At 32.8% G+C, this 22,164-nt stretch overlaps 1 protein-coding gene across 50 annotated transcripts in view; it reads right to left on the reverse strand.

Moving 5' to 3' along the window:
• LOC101689183 (regulating synaptic membrane exocytosis protein 1) overlaps positions 1-22,164 on the reverse strand; it is a 191,661-nt gene that overhangs the window by 90,973 nt on the left and 78,524 nt on the right. For 22 of the 50 annotated variants that reach the window (XM_045074795.1, XM_045074798.1, XM_013044216.2 and 19 more), the window contains 3 exons: positions 21,200-21,232; positions 9,386-9,498; positions 2,957-3,123 (listed from right to left, as the gene is read on the reverse strand). The exons of 6 other annotated variants lie outside the window; for them this stretch is intronic. In XM_045074795.1, the coding sequence (XP_044930730.1) occupies positions 2,957-3,123; positions 9,386-9,498; positions 21,200-21,232 (313 nt within the window). The remainder of the gene's footprint in view (positions 1-2,956; positions 3,124-9,385; positions 9,499-21,199; positions 21,233-22,164) is intronic. 22 more of the 50 variants (XM_045074796.1, XM_045074806.1, XM_045074814.1 and 19 more) reach the window with 1 other exon arrangement.

Consider the following 22,164-nt stretch of genomic DNA (forward strand, 5'->3'; position numbering starts at 1 on the left):
ATCAAAATTTTACTGTACATGGTATTCTGTGTCTATATACTATTATTTTACATAATGTGGGTAAGATTATGTCATATAATTTCTTCCTACAGTCTTTTGTGGGAATACTAGGTACTTGGTTGACTTTTAGGATACTGAACACTGTCTTTGGAAATGCTATAATGTCTTCTAAATCCTTTTGTTGACTTCCAGAATAAAAGTCATCCAAAGCAACGTAAAACATTTCTTGTGTCATAGGAAAATTTGACACAAATATATAGAGAGTGAGAGCAAATATATATATAATGAGAATATAAAAACAAAAATAAATTTAAACTCTTAAATAGTTTATAATTTCCTTGAGTGTGTAACCTAAGTATTATACTTTAAGGTGGTGTAGGAAAATAATGATGTCCTTACACATGATAGGAATTCAAAAGTTTGCTGATTCTTATTGATTCTTATTATGACATATAAGTACTTTCTATCATCATAATTGATTAGACTTGTTCATCTTTTATTCATGAACTTGAATAAATAGAATTTTTAAACCTACACATATGTTAGTTAAAAAAAAAAGAAACAAGAAGCAGCATTATGTGGAGAATAATCATTCTTCATAGTGTTACAAGAACAGGGACTATTTAAAGGCTGAAGAGCCTGAACCATTGTTCCAATTAGTGAGATACAGCATTTTTATATTGGTGTCATTTTCTTCTTCTTCTTCTTCTTCTTTTTTTTTTTTTTCATTCCACAACCTACTCTCAGGTTTTCACCCCGTGGTTGATGACGGAAGCAGGATAACTCTGTGTGCGTGTATGAGTGTGCACAGGTGTGCTTGTGTGCCTATGAGGATATTCAGGAGGAAGAATGGATATGAAAAGATAACGAGACTGAATGTCAGAAGAAAGAGCTACGCTTATCCCATATCTCTTTCTTCCTCTCTATTTCCTGCTAGGTATTCTAAGAAATCACATGTGTACCACATACAGAGACTCAATCACTGGTCGAAAGTATGGAACTGCAAGAAAAGTAGTTCTTCACGTTAGCTTAAGGGAAAACTTGTTTAGCCATTATCTTTAGTACCTAAATTTACCTAATCTACTTGCATATATATTAAAAAAAACTTCTGGGATCCTATGTGTTCTAAATTTCAGAGGACTGAAAGGGAAGGTGGAAACAGAAATACCTCTTAAGAACGGAGTTGTCACCAGGAAATTTATTTGTACCCTTTTTAAATCCACCCCTATCCCCACCACCTTCAGTAAGTAAGAAAAGTCATATGAATCAAGGAGCAAAGAATCCTCCAACTTTTGCTGCTTGTCATGATATGGTTATAATTAGTGTTGATTTGTTAAACTGGCATTTTCCCACAAAGTAACACTGGCTCTAATAAACTACCATGTAGTTTCTTCTGAACCCCTTTGTATGAAATCATAGTCTCTTGTCCCACTGCCTAAACGTTTCTGTTCTTTACTTTCTTCCTCAAAAATCACATAGCCAATTTTTTCCAAAAGATCCAAATTCTGAAGAATACTATTCCTAAAATTTCAGGAGAATGAAAATGGACGCACAGATTATTACTGCAATTGGCTAGTAACATAAATTCTATTTACCAGTAATATTTTTTAGCCAGGGACTCAGAGTGCTTGGCTCTATTGTGAATATAAATAAAAATTACCTCAAGATTTATGGTTTTATAATTGTCTAGTAAGTTGTTTTTACTGATTAAAAGTGAAAAAGTCCTTGTTTAAGTCTTACTAATCAATAATCTTGCTCAGTTGATTAGGTATTGAAACATATTATCTTGTTAATATTTCAAAAAAATAATTAGAATGATTTTTACCCCTTGATATTAGGCAGCTCAATGTGATTAGCTCTTCTTCTATCTTAAATTTTAGCGAACTTTATATTCCATTAGGACCCATGTTAAGAACATCAGAAATAGAGATAAGCATGTTCTATGAAACATCATTATCAGTTGAAATTGCTCATGTAGATTATCTGAATATGACACTGTTAATTAACAGTAAGATAATTACTCTCAATCAGGGAAATCTAGGAAGAAGGAATGCTCAAAGATATTTTATTGTACATCATCACAATGCATGACAAAAGCCTTTTCAGAGTATTAGAAAGGTAATTGCTCCTATTCTGAACATTTATATTTCTTGGGCCTCTCCTCAAGCCCCAAATTCCTTCAATGAGACTTCTATTTCTGGTATTTCTGAAAACTAGTTAAGAACAAACATAAAATACGCCTTGTCCGCTTTAGGCAAGATGGCAGTTGGATTCCTGTGATCTTTTCCCTCTCAGCGGGGTAATTGCCTTGTAAAAAGACAAGAGCACAATGGGTGATTTAAACAAACTTCACACAGATTTCTCACAACTCATGGAATGTAAGCTAGGGATGTGTATTTTGTATCACGACTGCCCAATCCTACTCTGCAAGCAGGCCAACTGCTATGGGACTAAAGAAGAGCTCAGCAAATTACAGCCCATGAGCAAATGGTGCCCACTTCCTGTTTTTACAAATACAATTGTATTGGAATACAGCCATGCTCACTTGTTTGCAAAGCTTTCACACTACAAGGACATCCCCAAGTAAATGCAACAGAGGCTGTCCAGTACAGCCCGAGATATTTACTATCTGGCCCTGCACAGGAAAGAATTTTTAACACTGGACTAAAGGATGCTCTGTGGATTTAAACATATTAGAAGAAACTCCCACAGATGTGACTCTGATCAATCTCTAAAATTATGACCACAGTTATAAACTAGATAATACCGAATAGTGTATAGGCGATATTACATAACAGCGAATAAACACTCAGCCCACTCCCACCCTGGGTTATGTTAGGGAAATGTTTCTGCTGCTTCACCTAAAGTGTGTTTTAGCAAGAACATCAAGAAAGCTAGTTGCATTTGTCTACCATGGATACAGACCCAGTTGATATAAACAGTATTGCCGACTCACCTGATTCTACCCCTGGGATGCTCAGACTGCTCTGACATAAAGCTTGTGCTGCTGAGGCGTGAGGCACTGCTGGTTCGGGAAATGGCGGACACATCACTGACATCACTATCTGATGATTTGGCAGAGACGTTATCACAGCTTCTGTACTGATCTTTATGTATGTTATACTAAAGATTAAAAACAAGAAAGTGTGAGCTCCAACATCAGGTTGTGGGAAAAGAGACATACACGGTGAGGTTAATGACTACTTAGCCCACGCCAAGTAAATGTGCACCTTCATAAAAGCAGGTGTGGAATCTAAAACAGTACAAACACTTAGGTAGTATATGATTTCCAATACAAAAATCCTACTTCCTTTGAGTGGTAAAAAATGGTTTATGAAACTTTAAATGCTTGGGTGGAAAATTTGTTCAATAAATTACTGGCATAGACTTGAAACTTCAAAATGTCCTTTTTTTCCCCAGTGTATGGGTTTCTCTATTCTTGCTTTAGCTTTCATTATTGCCCATTGTGTTCACCTCTGCTCTATGCATTGGACAGACTGCTTCTGTCTGTGCTTTTGATTCTTTCCACAACTGTTCAATTTACCGACACATTTTCCCTGTTTTAAAAGACACCACAGTGTCTCAAATTTCTCCCCAAAAATGGATCTCTTCACAAAGAAGGGCTGATATTAGAGTTGAGGGCCTGTGCCAAAGAGGAGTAAAGCGATGGAAGCAAAGACTGGACGCCAGCTCTCTACTGTACTTTAATTAGACATTTTCAGATTTACACTATCAGAGTCAAAAGTAACAAAAATGGGATTCTTATTAACATTTGAGTATGTACTATATATTTTCCTTTTAAATTTGTCTTTGGTATTCATTACCTAAGATTTTAGAAACTGTTAGGTAGAAGATTAAAACATGCAAAGTTGTCAGAGCAGTTAATAAACTCTTATTTCTACTTGACTCTTACTACAGTGGATGACACAGCAAGTAGCTTTACATATTATTATTTTATATATGTGTTTTCATTATAATAAATGGTTTGGTTATAAAATAATTACTTAAACTTAATTATATATAGCTTTAAAATACTAATACACCAAGTGATTTCTCTTATTTTTGGTACTGGAAGTTAATATAACTTATTAATATAAGAACGTATGACTAAACATTGGGTATTGAAGTTTCTTAGCAAGTAATTTAATTTTACATTTATGCATTAAGATGTAAAAATATCAAATGTTTATTAAACTTGTAGGAAAACTTATCTACCCTCTGATGCTCCATATCAGATGAGTTTTAATGAATGTAAAATAATCCAAACACTATTTATAAAAATTTTTATAATAATTGTCATTCTAAAGTATACTAAGTAAAATGATGCTAAAACCCTGTATCTGTATATACAAAAAGAAGTATAAGACATTATTTTTTTTTAATCCTAGAAAATAGAATCATGTTTACTTAATAATTCCTCAGATAAGAGTAGTTCAGGCCTGAGATATTTATGTGAGTTTTAATTCTTCACCTCTCATGTGTATGTACTGGGCAAAGAATTTCACATCAAGTATGGAAACAGCTCCAAATTCTAGAGTATCAATGAAATTATCTTTACAAAGAATTTTTTCATAATTGCATAAATTGTTTATGAAAGCCATGTGTTAAATTATAATCCAAAAATAGTCAGATATGTGCAGAATTGAGCTACTTACACAAATCATGCATGATCTGATATTAATATGATCTAACAGAACATGTCTTTTAAAGTAAAGTGATAATGTTTTACCATCAAGTTCTGTTATATCTTATAGCATGATCCTGGTAGAAGGTCAGTCCTGGCATTCAGTCCTGGCATGATTTCAATCAGAGATGTTTTTATTTACAGAGTAGATGTGGTACAATAGCTTTACACAGCTTTACACAGCTATCCTCACATAGCAGGGTCTGAATTTAATACTGTTAGTGGGGTCCAAATATAACTCCTATATTACTTGCCTTGGAAACTATTTTGCTAAGTACATATATCGTGTAATTATTATGATGTTTCCAAACATACTGAAATGATAGCTTGTTCATGAGAGGATATGAAAGAATTGGGCTCTAATACAGTAAAAATGTATCCAGCTGTAGGAGATTTTCTGCCACTGTGTTGACAGCCAGAACAAATGTTCCCCTTATTGGCAAATGCCCGTAATAAGCAGTGCAGACTATAGCATAAGGATATGTGAGTATACACAATACTATTTCTCCAACTAAAGAAATCTACCTTCTCTATAAGCCATCTCTTCCTTGACATTTTTGTATACAGACTTTTGCTATTTCAGCGAAGAGATTAAACAAGGGATTTTAAAAGACTGTGTACCATATTAAATTTTTCTACGCTGGGCTAAAGAACAATGCATCACAGTTTTCTTTGCATTTGGTTATATGAAGGAAATTAATGACTTTTATATTCACTTTTTACTACTATATTTACTTATTTCCAAACTCTGTTAGGAGTTTAAATAATTACTTTGAAATTTCATCAAGCATAATTTGCTAAATTTCCTATTTAACACTTAAACATTTTAATGGAAATGAATTAACTGTATTTTGAGAAATAGAATATCAGTAGGAGGAATTTATACTAACCATACAGGGAAAATAAGTCATTCATGTGAGGGGAGACTCTAATTATAGGGCAGCTATTTTTAAAAATAATAATAAACATTTAGCAGCTACCTACAAAACCCATCACATCAATCTCTGTTGCTGTTCCTGGGTTACAGAAACATAAACACTTAAATTTTGAGTGCCTAAATGCATACTCACCCTCCAGTTATGAATTTCACCCCATCATTAAGGAATGCAACACTGCATAACATCATTGAAAAAAGTAGCCTGGCATCACATTTCAGGGATCCTGAAGCAATCTTGTGTGTTTTCAAAAGCAAAGTTAGTACCAATTCCCTACTCAAGATGGAGTTAGGGAGGTTCCATATTTTAAAGGAGGTGCCAGGTTTGCAACATCTTAGGAATTATAGTACATTTGCCTGATAATTTTTTGCCCTGAAGAAAATCTAGTTCTATTAGTATTTGGTTCTAAATATTTTGAGAATGGTTAACTATTTACTAATTTGGCAGAATTTCAACAAAGGTGTTCAACCAAAATTTCAAATGGATTAAAACACTAAAAAAGAATCAAGAAAGGAATAAAGTCCAAAAGTTAATGAATATTAAATTTATGACAATATTAGTTCTTAATCATGTGATTTTATAAGGTAAATTATAAAATGGTTAGGGGAAAGTACAAAAAATGAGAAAAACTTTTCTCAAGTATATAAGAGATGTTTAACTGAAATGCCTTCTCTTGGAAATGAAACTACTTAAAATGGAAAACTACTTAAATGATTTCCTAATGAAATGGGAACTTTTACTATAAGCATTAGGCCACAATATGGATATTAGAACTGTGGAGGATTTATCTTTAACTTGACATATAAAATAAAAAATAGGCTAACTCTGGGGATAAAAATATATGTTTATAAAAAATAAAAAATTTTAAAAAAAGAAAAAGAAGAAGAAAAAGAAAAAGACAAAGAAAAAAAATAGGCTAACTATTTGTTATTTTATCTTATATATTTTTGCTATCTTATTATAAGTTCTTAAAGATATCATACCCTTGGTCTCACATTTATTGATACTATATCAAAATTTTATTTAGGTAACATGGTACTATCAATTTATATAATAAGAACAACAGTAATATGTTTGAAAGTAATGAGTTTTTTAATAGCCAAGTGTGATGAGGTAGAAAAAGAAAAAGGTGAAAAGGAGGGAGCAACACAGAATATGGTAATTTAACTGCTTGCAAATTAAGTTATAGAACTTCTGAATCAAACTGGAATGATGTATACATTTCAATGATGTAACAAGCAGAACAGAGCAATTACCCAAGTTTTAGATAAGGAGATCTAGGGCTCATCACACCATAGAAAGGCTTTACTAATGCTGGGTAAGCCTCAGTTTTCACAAATTTTGTAAATAAGAGAGCTGGAATAGAAGATTAATTTCAGGTATTTTCAGTTCTAAATTTCTATGAGTCAGAGAATATGGACTCTCCCAACTGAGATAAACCTACTTTTGATTTATTATGAATATTAAGTATTGGTGGTTGTTTAGCCTTCTTTTTTTAAAGATTTATTTATTTATCTGAGAGAGAGAGCATGAGCAGGAGGGACAGAGGGCGAGAGAGAATCTCAAGTAGGCTTTGTGCCTGGCCGGATGTGGGGCTCGATTTCATGACCCTGAGATCATGACCTGAGTGGAAACCAAGAGTCTGAAGCTTAAGTGATGCACCACTCAGGTGCCCCTAGTGGATGTTTAGACTTCTAAGGCACTTCATTTTGTAAATTGTTTTGATCAACTGATTGATGATTAGAATCCTACTTCAGAATGATCCAGAATGGCTTTCAATGGAACCCTGATTGCTTACCACTTGTTTCCTATACTGGTCCTAACTTTGACTTGCTGTTCTATTTGACCTTATCCTTTCACATAATGCTAAGAAATTAACAAGGCATTTCCAGCTTTAATGAAGCAGTCCCAATTTGAAGAGCCTTTCTAAATAACTACATTCAACGGTGGAGGAAGAAAACTTAAATTATCCTGCCTTCTAGTTGCTACTGCATTTATTGTAAAAGAAACAAAAATGATGATGATATTCATAAAGAAGACAGACAAATAAGCTGACTCAGTGATAATTATGAGCCACAGAGAAGACTTGTGGAGCTGGAATCAGCAATTCTATGGCACATCAGGGTATTCTGCTCACTGTTTTGTTTTTTGTTTTAAATAACTTTACCGTTTAAAGTGTTGTTTCAGAGTCCCAGGGTACTGAGCCTCACTGAATCCATGACCTTAGGCATTGTCTTAGTTGGAAATCCTCCTGCAGCTGACTAAGAGTAAAGTGGTAAAATGCATCCAATACATAGGACTCTTTTCGAGTCTGGTGACAAGTCGTATGTTGTGACCACCTCTATTTTTTGTATTAGTCTCTGGATATCTAGCTATTAAAGATCAACCTCTAATATTTACTAATAAGTAGGATTTTCTTTTTTTTTTTTTTTTTTTTTTTTAAAGATTTTATTTATTTATTTGACAGAGAGAAATCACAAGTAGATGGAGAGGCAGGCAGAGAGAGAGAGGGAAGCAGGCTCTCTGCTGAGCAGAGAGCCCGATGCGGGACTCGATCCCAGGACTCTGAGATCATGACCTGAGCCGAAGGCAGCGGCTCAACCCACTGAGCCACCCAGGCGCCCCAATAAGTAGGATTTTCTACATTTATATTTCAAGGTCACAATATTGAATTAGTATAGTTTTTATTTAATTTTGGATTTCTAAAACATCATTACTTCCAAAAGGGCTTCCTGACATCCAATTATAACACGGGTTATTCTATAACGGCTGCTGCCACTTTTATAATATTAATACATATTACATATAAATAATATAATTGTTTAATATAATTTGTATCTTTATATTAATATAAAGATAAAAATTAAAATATAATATATAAATAAAATATATATTTAAAACAAACCATCTATTAAAAATTGCTTCACAAGGTAAAAACATTCTACACATATTTTAATTAAAATTATTAGATGCTAATTAGCAGTTTATAAACTCCTAGTGCATCCTTACAAAATAATACTGAAATATAAATTAAATTTTTTTTTTTTTTAAGATTTTATTTATTTATCAGAGAGGGGGGGGTAGAGAGAGAGCACAGGCAGACAGAATAGCAGGCAGAGGCAGAGGGAGAAGCAGGCTCCCTGCCAAGCAAGGAGCCCGACGTGGGACTCGATCCCAGGACGCTGGGATCATGACCTGAGCCTAAGGCAGCTGCTTAACCAACTGAGCCACCCAGGCGTCCCAAATTAAATGTTTTATTGCCACTTGAAACTGGATTTCAGTTTCTAAGATTTTGAAATCATTTACTTTTCTTACTAAAGACAGATCAAGAAGAAATTTCACATTGCATAACTTATGTCATTCACTAATAAATCTCAATAGTCAATATGAACCTAAAATAGTATTTAGACTATACATCTATGTATATCTTAGTATTTTAAATGCAATATTAAATGAAATTCAAGCCATAAAACAGCTTCATGTATCTTGCTTATTTATGTGAATTTGACTACTGACCAAAAATCATTAAGTGACCTTAAAATGAAGTATTTACATTTTCTTTTTAGAAAAAACATTAAATCCCAGTTAACTGATATTTTAACAAAGCTATGATCTTGTGAAGATATCAAGAGGACAGAGGTTATGAGGCAACAACGTGAGGTGAATGATAACTTCTCTACCATAACTGACGCTTGCTAGTCCTACGTGCTAGACACACTGTACATTTTCAAAAGGGAAACTATTGGTTGGATACTACTAGTTTTACCTTGGAATATTGCTCGCGATCAAGTTCTTGACTAGAACCAGACCCTGTTGTCTGCTTAAATCGATGCACTTTCATTTTCATCTGTCTTGTTCGCTCCTCCACTACTAAGCTTGCTGCAAAAACACACAATGGAAGCCTATTAACACAGGCGAAGCGGCTTTTGGAACTGAATGGTTTTAAGATTTCAATTCTTTTGATATGATTTCAATTAAGTGAAATCTAAAAATAACACATGACTATTATAAACAAAATGCAGAATATACAACGCTAGCACCTGTTACTCTAAAGATGAACATGACTCAAATCACACAAAATGGGGAACACAGATGTTAGTAACAAAATATAAGTACTCTATTTCTTCATCTGATAGGAAATATTTTCAATTCCACTCTTAAATGACCATGTGAAATCAGATTTAATCGTGAAAATATGCCTTCCATTTAATCAATTGGTTGTTGCATGTACATATATAGAGAAAACAAATAGGCATACTGAACACATCGCACATATATGCACATGCTTAACACGCATGCACACACCCACTTAACAACCTCAGCGAACAGCAGTCACCGAAAAACGGCTTTAATTGATAAGCACCTACTTTTCTGAGGCATTCTTATGAAATCATTAATTTCTACCAGAGTGTTTCATGAATATTTGCCAGTCTTAAAATGGCCTAAGATCAAAAATTAGTTGTCTATATTTGGTGGCCATATCTGATCACATATATGAAATTCTTATGTTTTGAAAATATAATATAAAATTTTTAGCTCTTTAATTTATCATAGGAAAAGAAATGCATTACATTTAAATCTTTCTTAATCTCCTAAGTAGCAAGTGTGACTGTTCAGATGGGAAAATTACAGACTTCGATAAAATAAAGTTATTTTAAGTCAGAATCCATCACAAGCAGCTTAGCTTCAAGACCATGCCATTAATTGATACATTTTTACAAATGAAGGGGAAAAGAGAGCTAAGGGCACAGTTGTGTGCAGCATAAACTCTTCAAGACATACACCTGTGTTATGTGAGACCTATGTTTATTTTTTACAATCTTTTGATGACTTCCCACACTATTCAAGCTCTGCGACCAGTGCTAAGATACATTTTTAAGTTGTGTATATACACATATTTATGAGAAAAAAAACACTTCCTTGTGTGATTAAAGCATTATGGCTTCTGCCAAGAGGGACTAGTGACTTATAAGGATAATATAAATGTCGATATATGTGACTGACTTGGCTACTGATTTCACCTCTTACGAGTTTATAAGACATTTGCTGGCAAATTTTTCCATTGCAATGATTAAAGACCTATCAGCCTCAGTAAAAGACACTGACACCAATTATAAAAAGCAAGTGAGTATGTAGCTTTTATTGTGTGTTCAAGTACAGACTAATAGCAGGAGAGATAAATACCTAGTTTGAAATGTGTGTGTAAATGTTTTAATTACCCTTTTGGCATAAAATTATTAGGTGTCAGGCTTTGCTTAAATTTATTAAATTAGGTAGATGACATCCATCCCTGATATCATAGTTCAGTGAATTAAGCAATGATGCACACCTGGTTTGAAAATGTTGACTTCAGAAACAGTTAATGATGACTATTATGATTAAAAGATGATACAATGGGGATCCTGCGAGAAGTAATAGAAATTTATAAAATACTTGACAATATAGGGGTCGTAATGAGTATTTGCAGTAAAAGGCTACTTGAGATTAATTAGAAATTGAGACAAAATTATTAAGATGACTTGTATTTAAAAAAGCTATGTGGCATACATGAAAATGTACAAATACCTGTTCTTTGCCTTCTGCTTGTGTGTGGGTAACCCTGGATACTTGCTCACTCATCTGCTTTGAGCTTTGAGGAAATCAAATGACCTGTATGTAATCAGTTGTACTCAACCCTTAAAGCTTAAAGCCATCTCTACCTGTTATAAAAGCAAACTTAAGTGGCATTAGCTTAACTTTCTCACAAAATGATAGTAATTTTAAGAAATGTTCCACATTGATTGGCCCATAGCTTTGTAACCTTCACTTTTAGTACAATGAAATTCTTAGGGAAGACAGTTACTTGGCACTGAAAAGAATTTCCTAAGAGCTATTGGTCTGAAGCAATCTGAAATAGTTCTGATGATTTTACCTCCAACAGGACACCTCATTTCTCTAAATACAGAATTATTCAATTTATGACATGGCTGTATTTAAATCATTATTTGGAAAACTCAAAACTAAATCACAAGGAGACAGTGGTAGTCTAACTAAAATGAATCCTAGGATGGTTTTAAATGACCTTATTTTGACCTTCCCAAAATGATTAATACACTATCTTTATTCTTAAAGGGATGAAAGTTGACATCTTTTAATCCATCAAAGAAAGAAAACCCCTAGATTTTGTCTCAAAATTGTGAGTAGACTCCCTTGACTAGACAGCAAAAATCTAGTTGCCATCCTATCCTCATGGCTTGCTCTCAGATTCTAAGAACAGAAGCAAAATGCCGATAGCTTATGATTGACATACTCATATCACAAGACCAGATAATTACATAAAATTCACAATTTTTAGTAGTTCTCATTATTTCCTTATGGTATGTACATCAGTGTGTATTCTAAAACAATTATTCATACAAGTGACTGTGTTTTGGTAAAAGTTTTTTTCTCAAACATCTTTGAAGAAGCTTCAGTGTGAATTTGGAGAATTCTTTAACTTTTTTCATAGAGTCTGATTACTAGCATTTTATTTTTAAGCCTACTATTGTCAGATGAAATGACATTACTTCTGAATTACTGGTGTGTCTATCTAAATAAAGAAACAAATATATGAATTAAAATATCACAAATTTGAACCAGAGAACATGATTATTAAGGTACATGATTTATATAGAATAAAAGATATTCAGTAGTGATTAAAAGTAAATTGAATCCTTGGAATACAGTTATCTATTAAGTATCTCAATATAAGTAAAATTAACACCAGCCAGAGTTCAAGTATCTTACTTTGAAAAAAACAATCATTTAAAATTTTTGCATTGACACTTTTAATGCCAACAGCAAAACCAAAATATGAAATACCTTCCAATTCTCCCACAAATCCTAGCACTAAATTCACATTTTAGGAGCATCCTGAATGTTGGTAGCATTGTAAACTAGCAAAATCATTAATATGCCAATTGCTTTTCTGCTATAAAAAGAATTTTAAAATTGGGGGACTTCTGGGTCTCAATTTTTTTTTTAATTTCAAAACTGCCACATACTAGAGAGTTTTAAAAAAAACACCTTATTTTCTACAACAAATTTAATTATCATGTAATTGCATTTAGTCTTTTAATGGACATATAGCTTAGATACAACATAGTCAAAAGAGAAGGATGTTTGCTAAGACTGAGCTTTAGCAATAATTGCAGATAGTGATACAAGTAGACAATTCTCTCCCTCTAAGGTGCAACTAACCCTGTAATTTTATACAAAAATTCTTTACATTGGAATTTTTCACTGTCTTTCTACAAGCTGAATGCTGTGTCTGACACTGAATAAAACTTTTCTAAAAAGCAGGTAGTAACTTAGCTAAAAAACTTGTATTGAATTTTACCTATTTTCTTTAGATTCATTTACACTATTATTTTTAAACTCTGACATTTTTGTACATATGTGAAATTTCAACTTAATATTGTAATTAAGAAAGAATAAAACTAGAATTTTATGGGTTAATTTAAAACCACAGTTAGGAAAACTTTTCTTTGAAACTCAACAAGGATTCTGGAGCATGAAAGGTGAGAAAAGTAAATACAATTTTAGAAGTCTGTATTATAATTTTCTAATGGGAAGTATTAGATATTATTAAAAAGACTAAAATAATTGCTTCTCTTCTCATGCCCCATATTTGCTCTGAATTCTTACTCTAACAGTATGGATGATCTTCGATGAAACTACAAAGAAGCTGAAATCATTTGCAAATATTGTGTTTGTGCCTACATGCATTTCTTTTAGCTCTATCCCTTTCATAAGATTATTAAAGAAGCTTTGACTTAAAAAATTAAAAAAAAAAAAACCTTAAGAATCTTTAACAAATCTTCTTCCTTAACCCTCACTGAAAAATTTCTATAGTATCACCTTCTGCAAAGAGAATGTAATTTTTTCTGGGAAATTACTTTGACTTACAGTTATTTGTGATTTGCTTAAAAATATTTTAGATATTATAGTTACATATAGTTAAAGATAATTATAATTTAAGCATTACTACACCTTTTCAAATGTTTAAAATATTATTCATGAATTTACAATTACCTAAAGATAATTTTCTCTGATCCTCAAATCCTTAAATCTTCATTGCTTCCTAAGCATCTATAGATTAACATGAATTTGGAATTTCAAATGTTTGTGTTTCTAGGCAAAAAAGAAAATCCATACAATGTACTGTTAAGCCTTCCAATATTTTCAAGTATTCTAGGTAAAACATGAGTGTAAAGGAGAACAGGAATAATAAAAATTTCTATATTACTAAATATATTAAAGTAAAATCATTGAGTATTTTACTTTGTAACAAGATTAGCTAGTACATCTGTCAATGGTGACAGAGGACAATGTCTGCCCAAGATAATTAAACTTGTCAAGTCAACTACATCAACACCTTGATTAATTAATTAATTAATTAATTAAATTACAGATTAACATGAATTTTGAATTTCAAATGTTTGTGTTTATAGGCAAAAAAGAAAATCCATACAATATATTGTTAAACTTTCCAATACTTTCAAGTATTCTAGGTAAAACATGAGTGTAAAGGAATGAAGATTTAAGGATTTGAGGATCAGAACAAATGTATCTTTAGGTAACTGTAAATTCATGAATAATTTAAACATTTAAGAATGTGTAATGCTTAAATTATAATTATCTTTAACTATATGTAACTATAATATCTAAAATATTTTTAAGCAGATCACAAATGACTGTAAGTCGAAGTAATTTTCCAGAAAAAGTTACATTCTCTTTGCAGGTGATAAAATTAATTAATTAATTATTAATTAATTCGTTAACTTACAAAGTCTTCATGAATAGAGAGACTAATGCCTCTGCTTCCTTGCTGCTTAGTAGCACTATGAGAGCTCAGTAATAATGGAGTCCCACCTTTGTTCCAATGTATGTGTCAGAAGAGCAATGATAAATGGCCACATATTTGGAATTCATCAGGTAGAATAAAATACATAAATGAAAGACCTATGATGCCTCAGTTTAAAAAAATATCTCTGAAGCACTTAAAAAGTCACTGATAGTGGGAACTCAAACCTAAGAACCAATATCATATGAAACATGGACACTTTATATAAAGTAGTAAAAAATGAAAAAATTTAGCTTACTGACTTTGTAATGATTATAAACTATACACAGCGTGAATAGAAAGATGGGTTGTTATCTAAAAATTCAAAGATGAAATACTAGTTTTTACTAACAGTGTTTTAGGCTTTAGAGCAAAACAAACTGTTAAGATATATAAACATTCTCCATACATCTAAAGCAATGTGGCAAAACGGAAAGACCCCAGGAAGGGGAATGACGAGAAACAGATTATAATCTTGAACTGATTACCATTCACCAGTTCATCAGTGCAGCCTTGATCAATTCCTGACACATCTCTTCATTAGGGAGTTTTTATTTGTAAAGCGATAAGATGGCTCGGTGTAACTTTCAGTTGTTGTAGTTCATGATTTTGTATTATTTCAATAGGGTATTAGTACTCTGCCCCCATTTTCAAAAAACAGAAAACTATAATATCTTTCTCTTTTGCTCTATTACCTAATTTCCAGCACTTTAAAATTTGTCAACTTGCTGAAACTATAGATGTTAAGGAGGAAAATATCACCAGTGCATTTTATGTTATTATTTATGATTTTGTTTTTTTTCCAATTAAAAAATGTATTCCTTGCATGTTCATCCTATTTTTGGTGGCATGCAAGTGTAGTAAGCAACTCTGATGTAATATTTACATGCTCTCTTCCTTCCACACACATATATAGTGTATCTACATGAAGATAAATGTGTACAGTGTTTTTGACTACACATAAATGCCCAAATTCTGGGTCATTTTCCCGGAATAAAATGCATTTCAATTTGCAAGGGCAGAAATGTGTCAAACTGTTTTCCTTTTGCTCTTGTATGATTCTCTCAGACATTAAGGATTGTGCTATCATAGTATAAACAATACAAATAACAGATAACATCTATCCAGCATGAGAAGCAGTAAACACAAGTAAATAACAAATTAAATGAAAACACCACATTTCCTTTATAAAGTTTTAAGGAAAATAACTTGTGTTTTGGTACAGATCATTGAAATGGAATATCAACATAGGCGGGATAGGTCATTTGTACATACAGTCACTCAAATCTCACTGCAGCCAAAGCCACAAGGCCATCTCTTGTTTTAGCATGCTGATTTTCACTGAACTGTCAAAAACAAACTCAGGATTACCAACCCCAGACATCACTTTCAGTGTCAAAACTGCCGAGTGCCAGAGTAACACTAAAATACTAGTAAGATACTTGACAGATAAGAACGTTAGCTTACTGAATGAAAGCATCTGTCATTTTACCTTGCCCTGTTGTGTTTCACAGGGGTAGCTTTTAAAATGTATTTCTATTCTGAAAGGGAGCACTGTTTTCCTTATGAGACGCTTCTGAGAATACAGTCATTTTGAAGAGCATCCCATGTAAGTAAGACTTCTCTGGGGGAATGACAAAATCGTTCCTTGAGGGGTCATGTTGTTTATTCCAGGTAGGTGACCTCCAATATGTTTATCCATCCTCATTCCAATTACACTGATGGCAACAGTATCTATCTTGAAAGGTTTGATGTAGCATAACTGCTAAATTCAATATCAATTTTTTGGCCGTCTCTTTCCTTTTTCCTGTAAAAAGTGTTTACCAATTTTAAAATTTGTTCAAAAATACAATACTTAAGGGAACTATATGCTACTAAAGGAAAAAAAGTCGAAGAGCTTATGCATGGCTAGACATCAGTCTGACTTTTATTATTTCCTCTACACTTTCTCCACAAATCCCAGGAAGAAAGGATGTTCTCCCTCAACAAGGCATATCTTGTAAGTTGAGCCTTGGATGATATATGTGTTAAACACTTTAAAGTTTGTAAAGTCTATATACTATTATAAATAACCACATGTGAATCAGCAGAATGGGAAAACAGGGTTAAAAGCACGAGTTCTGAACTGTTTTATATGAGCTGCTTCACATGCTATGTCTCTAAAGTTTAAAGAGAAGGCTAGGATGACAACTATATTTATGGATTTGTGGCAAAAAAAAAAGAGAAATGGATAAATTAGACACTTTTACTGATGGAGCTCTAAATATTTATGAACAGTTATTCATAAATATTCATAGTGTTCAAGAAAAGCAAAGCCCTAGAAGACAAAGAAGCTTAAACCTTCGAAATCACAACATAATGTAACAACAAGAAATTAATCACCTGGCCTAATATGCACCTACTAAATATGCAGCTAATAAAAGGATATTAAATAAAACTGAAATCCTTTCCTACTTAGTGACAGTTAAAATAGTGCTGCTTCTGAAGAATAGACAAATTAGCTTACTTGTTTTAGCAAAGATTTAAGTTACATGATTTCTTCTTATAATGTGTTTCACAACCATAGTATATTGTTAAAGTAAACGTATAAGTATCATCTATATAATAATTTAGGTAACAGGAAATTATTAAAATCATGTTTTTCAATTTTTTATATGAATTGCACCTAATTAAGGTTAATGCTTAACAGTTCTATAAAAAATGATATTTTGCAAAACTTAGTATTCCAACTGTTTTTGTAAACGTTTAAGGAAAGTACAAGTAATTGACTTGAGCATTTTTTATAGAAACCTTATACTTTAAAATACACTCATCTAGATACAATTCTTACATAGCCCCTATCATCTGGTTGCAATCATTATTATAGATTTTATTGTGAAACAGGAAAACAAAAAAGCAACAAATGCCACTTACTCTTTGTTCCTGTTTAAATCATTCGATAACTTGAACTCAAATTGTTTTTCATTCTCCATGTGTGCAAGTTACACCGTTTTTATAATAAAGACAATTCATATTTGTATAAAAGAGAATGTGATGTATTTTGCTAGGATTCAAAATTGCTTCCAAAACCCCAAAATTCAATGCACTTAAGAAATAGTATCCAAAGGCATATAAATTAGAAATTTATTATGATAGTAACATTTTTTTCTCACCTTGAATTCATTTAATTTCTGGTTCTGTTTTGATCTTCTTATATCATTATTGCGATGCCCCCAAACTACATTCATGGGCTCTTTAAAACTGTCCAAGAAATGTAGCAGAGAGGGAAAGATTGGCTTACTTTTAGAATGAATAATTTAAAATATGCCTATAAAGCAATTTTTGAAGTCTAAAATGTTATGGTCTCTCGGCTTTCAACATAAAAGAGGGAAAAGATAAATAACGTAGTATGAACATTTATAGTTCCTCAGTTAACTTTTCAACCCCAAGAATGTGTTATCATTATTCATACACTGCTTTTATTTTCTCAAATTACATAGTAATTTGAGGGACAAGCCAGGTATTAAAAGTATTAGAAAAATTAGCCGAGTGGCAAAAAACCAGGCCCACGGGGGGAGGTGGGACCCATCAGTGAGCCCCTCTGAGGTGTTGTAGGGGAGATGAGGCAGAGCAACCTGCAGGACTGGAGAGAACATGGGCTGCAGACTCAAAATCTGGTTCTACTGTGGAGGCAGCTCTGTGACTGTTGGCAGTCCGCTCAACCCCCTGCCTCTCTAGGAAACAAGTAATAATCCCTTCCTTACAACTGCACGTGTGGTTACCGTAATCAGGTGGTACTGAAAGCACAGCAGGTGCTCGGTAAGGGCTGTCTGAATGTAGAGCAGAGAACAGGTCTCTGGAGTAAGGCTCAAGTGTAATTCCTTGTTCTACCACTTACCAGATAGATGATTGATGAAGGGTCAAGTTTTTAATCTTCTCAAAGCCTTAGCTTTCTCAGTTGAAAATTTACGATATTAGTAGTTACCTCTCAGGTTGTTTTAAGAATGTGATATAATATATAGCTCTCTTAAGTCAAGTGTGACATAGAGTAAGTGCTCAATAAATTCTATCTAACATAAAAATGTTAGTAGTATTTAGTATCTTTGTTCATGTGCTTTACGAACATCGTATGCTGGAAAATTATATACTGGTCCCCTATAGTTAGGGTGACCAACCATCCCACTTTACCTGTAATTGTCCAAGTTCTAGCACTAAAAATCTTGCATCTGAACCTGATGCAAACCTCTCAGTCCTCCACAAACCGGGACCATTAGTCGTCCTACAAGTTTGTTGGCAATCCATTAAAAACAAGCTCTCACGTATCATGCTTAGCGAAAATAGTCAAGCAGAGAAAGACAACTATCATATGATCTCCCTGATATGAGGAAGTGGTGATGCAACATGGGGGCTTAAGTGGGTAGGAGAAGAATAAATGAAACAAGATGGGATTGGGAGGGAGACAAACCATAAGTGACTCTTAATCTCACAAAACAAACTGAGGGTTGCTGGGGGGAGGGGATTTGGGAGAAGGGGGTGGGATTATGGACATTGGGGAGGGTATGTGCTTTTTGAGTGCTGTGAAGTGTGTAAACCTTGTGATTCACAGACCTGTACCCCTGGGGATAAAAATATATGTATATAAAAAATAAAAAATTTAATTTAAAAAAAAAAAAAACAAGCTCTCACAAGGAGCCCTTTAGCTTATACTGTTGGCTGAGCATAGCTTGTTCCAGTCTTCCTCTAGCAGAGAGGACTCAAAAGGACTTAGTTCTCCAGTACAATCCATCAGAGAAAAGATCAGCTCATAGAAGCAGGGTTTCTATGCAAAATAAAACTGTTTCTTTCTTTTGGGGTATGTGAACCTAGAATTTGACTTGAAAATAAATTTCTTGAATTTGCTTCTATCCTTTCTGGGCTTCTCAAACTTTTTGTGACTGAGCAATAGTGTCAATTCCAGGAGAGCTGCAGCATCCTCTGCTGCCCTCTGCCTGGCTTGCGTGCATTTCTGGGATGTGCCTCTTTGGCTGTTTTCAGTCCCATGGTCCATTCTGTGAAGCACATCTGTGTCCTTTGCACAAAGAAGACTTGGCAGAGTGATGACACATCTTAACCAGAACACAATGACCTTGCAGAAATGTAATAATTGGTCATGCTCTGCAGTGAGGCTGTAAATGTATTCTTCATAGAGACTTCATGTTGGATAACTTATGAATTTTGTTTTGTTTTGATTAGCTTATTATAGCTTTGGGTTAGTAATAAAATATATGGGAGATCTCTCTACATGAGGAATTATTACATTTTTCTTTCTTTTGGCTAAATTAATTAGGTCATGACCTGTTTATAATATAACATTTTGATGTTTTTATTACACTAAAATTTATCATGCAAATCCAACTAAGTGCTTCTGAATCTAAGCACAAATGCATTGGCTGTATTTGAATCACTGGATCTAAAGTTGTGTTTCTGATACCTGAATTACAAATGCAGGATGGCCAGCAATCAGTGCAAAATCTAAGGACCAAGACATCTTGATCTTGCTGAATAACATTTTATTTTTTATTAATATCTACTGATTGGTTAGGGCGTCAGACACTTTGCCAGAATATGCATTTGCCAGAATATAAATTTATTTTTATAAATTCAAATTCAATAAATAATTGAATATGCCTCCCATTTCCATTCTGTGATACTGAGATATATAACATATACCTTAATACACTAGAAATTAGGGATAATATATTTGGGATTTGCGCCTATTAAAATAGGATATACTATAGTAGAAAGAGGTAAAAACGTGAGATACCTGGGCTTCGTCTACCATTCATCAGCGGTGTATATAATAAGTATGTTTTATTAATCTCTCTGAATCTGAATTTTATCATTCATAAAAAAAGGGATGATGTTACTCACAGGACGAATTTTTAGGATTACTATATCCAACAAATAAATTCAATCATTAGTCCACAAATACTTAGTAAATGTACATTTATATGCTATACAGCATTATTTAATTTTTAATTATTATTAATAATATTATTTCATTAAGCTAAAAACTCATGTTCAAATATTTAGCTATCAGGCCAACAGTAATACTGAATAGAAAATGATAATGGGCAGCACTTGAAAGCAGGACAAGATATGCATCTACTTGAAACTCAAGTCCAAAGACCAAAAACCAACTGTGATCCAAAAGATAATAAGGCCGGAGGTCACCACCGTGCCCAGCATAGCAGGCTGAGTGGTTCTCCTCCTCTGTCTCTCAGGAAGACAAAACTGGTGGTTGTTATAATGATATTGAGGCCAAAGAAATGACATTTAGGCTGTTGCTTTCCAGATGCATGACTGCAATGGGGGGCCAAACATTCTGTAATGTTGCTGCTATCAAAAGAGAAAATCCAGAGATTTTCTCTTCCTTTGCAGCAGATACTACCCTGAATAGAAAATCAGAATCGAGGAGGAATGTAAACAAACAAACAAAAACATACAAGAAATATGTTATTTTTCAAAAGGAATTGTCATTGTAGATCAATTTTGAAACAAAAGCACTCTTAATTTTAATATTTTCCTCTTCGATGTGAATAGTACAAAATGCTTAACACCAAATGCCCTACAAAATCATTGCAGGGAGAAAATTACCTTTATAGCAAATAATTTTGCTCATTATTTAATAAATTATATAACATATTATAAAAGAAAAGGAATAATATTAAATGGTTAAAAAGTTACATTAATATTTACCTTTTGTGGAAGAGTTATATTTTTCTTGTTCTTCTATGAATTAAATGCACATAATGATGGAAACAAAAGAAAGAAATCAGCAAATTTATAGTTAGACACGGAAATGTGAATAAGCACAATGGCATGAATAATAGAAATGTACAACATATAATGTGACATGATAAATCGCAATGACAAACCATAAGGAAGTCTCAAATATGATACTAAAATTAATCAAAGAATGAATACAACAATTTAAAGATTTAAAATAAAAACAGAAACACTGAGAAATTAATGTTTGGCATTGAAAAATACATTGTGTGGCATTTTTTCTTGCCTTTTAAGAACTGCAAAATATTTCAGCACCGGTTTTTCCTAAAACATCCTGATTTTAATCCATTATGACTTTTTATTGCTAGTGTATTAAAAAGCATTCTTAATACTCATAACAAACATTTTTATCATTTCAAAAATGACAGCATTTCAGGTAATTTGAAATTTCACATAATTCATGAAAAACGGAATTCCAGTTTTTACTAGGTAGTAGGCATTTTCTTTTCATTGTGAAAATATTCAGTAACATTTTCCACAAGGAATAAGATTATCCTAATTTAAGTAGTCTTTTCTTCCTTCTCCAATTAATTATATTAAAATATCTCAAAGTGAAATTGTTCTTTGGAGAATGTAATTCTTAGAAATTTCATAAAGCTTTATATCTACCTCCTTATTTGTATACTATTTATTGAAAAATAATGGCCTACCTAGATATTTCTAAAGGGGAGTATCATCACAGTTTTAAGTCACAGATAAAATAACAGAACACATAAAATATAGCTGACACACCAAGTGTTAGTTTTCAAGTAATTTTTAAATACTTCTTTAAAAGATATCCAGTTGAGCAAAAAAAAAAAAAAATCACTTGTTTGGTTTCACAAAACCATACAACATTTTTATGCAAACAGTTATGTTGTTTTCAGCTTCACTCT

This window comes from Mustela putorius, unplaced genomic scaffold (genome assembly GCF_011764305.1).
Source record: "Mustela putorius furo isolate JIRA1106 unplaced genomic scaffold, ASM1176430v1.1 tig00000135_pilon_pilon_pilon, whole genome shotgun sequence".
Lineage (NCBI taxonomy): Eukaryota > Metazoa > Chordata > Mammalia > Carnivora > Mustelidae > Mustela > Mustela putorius.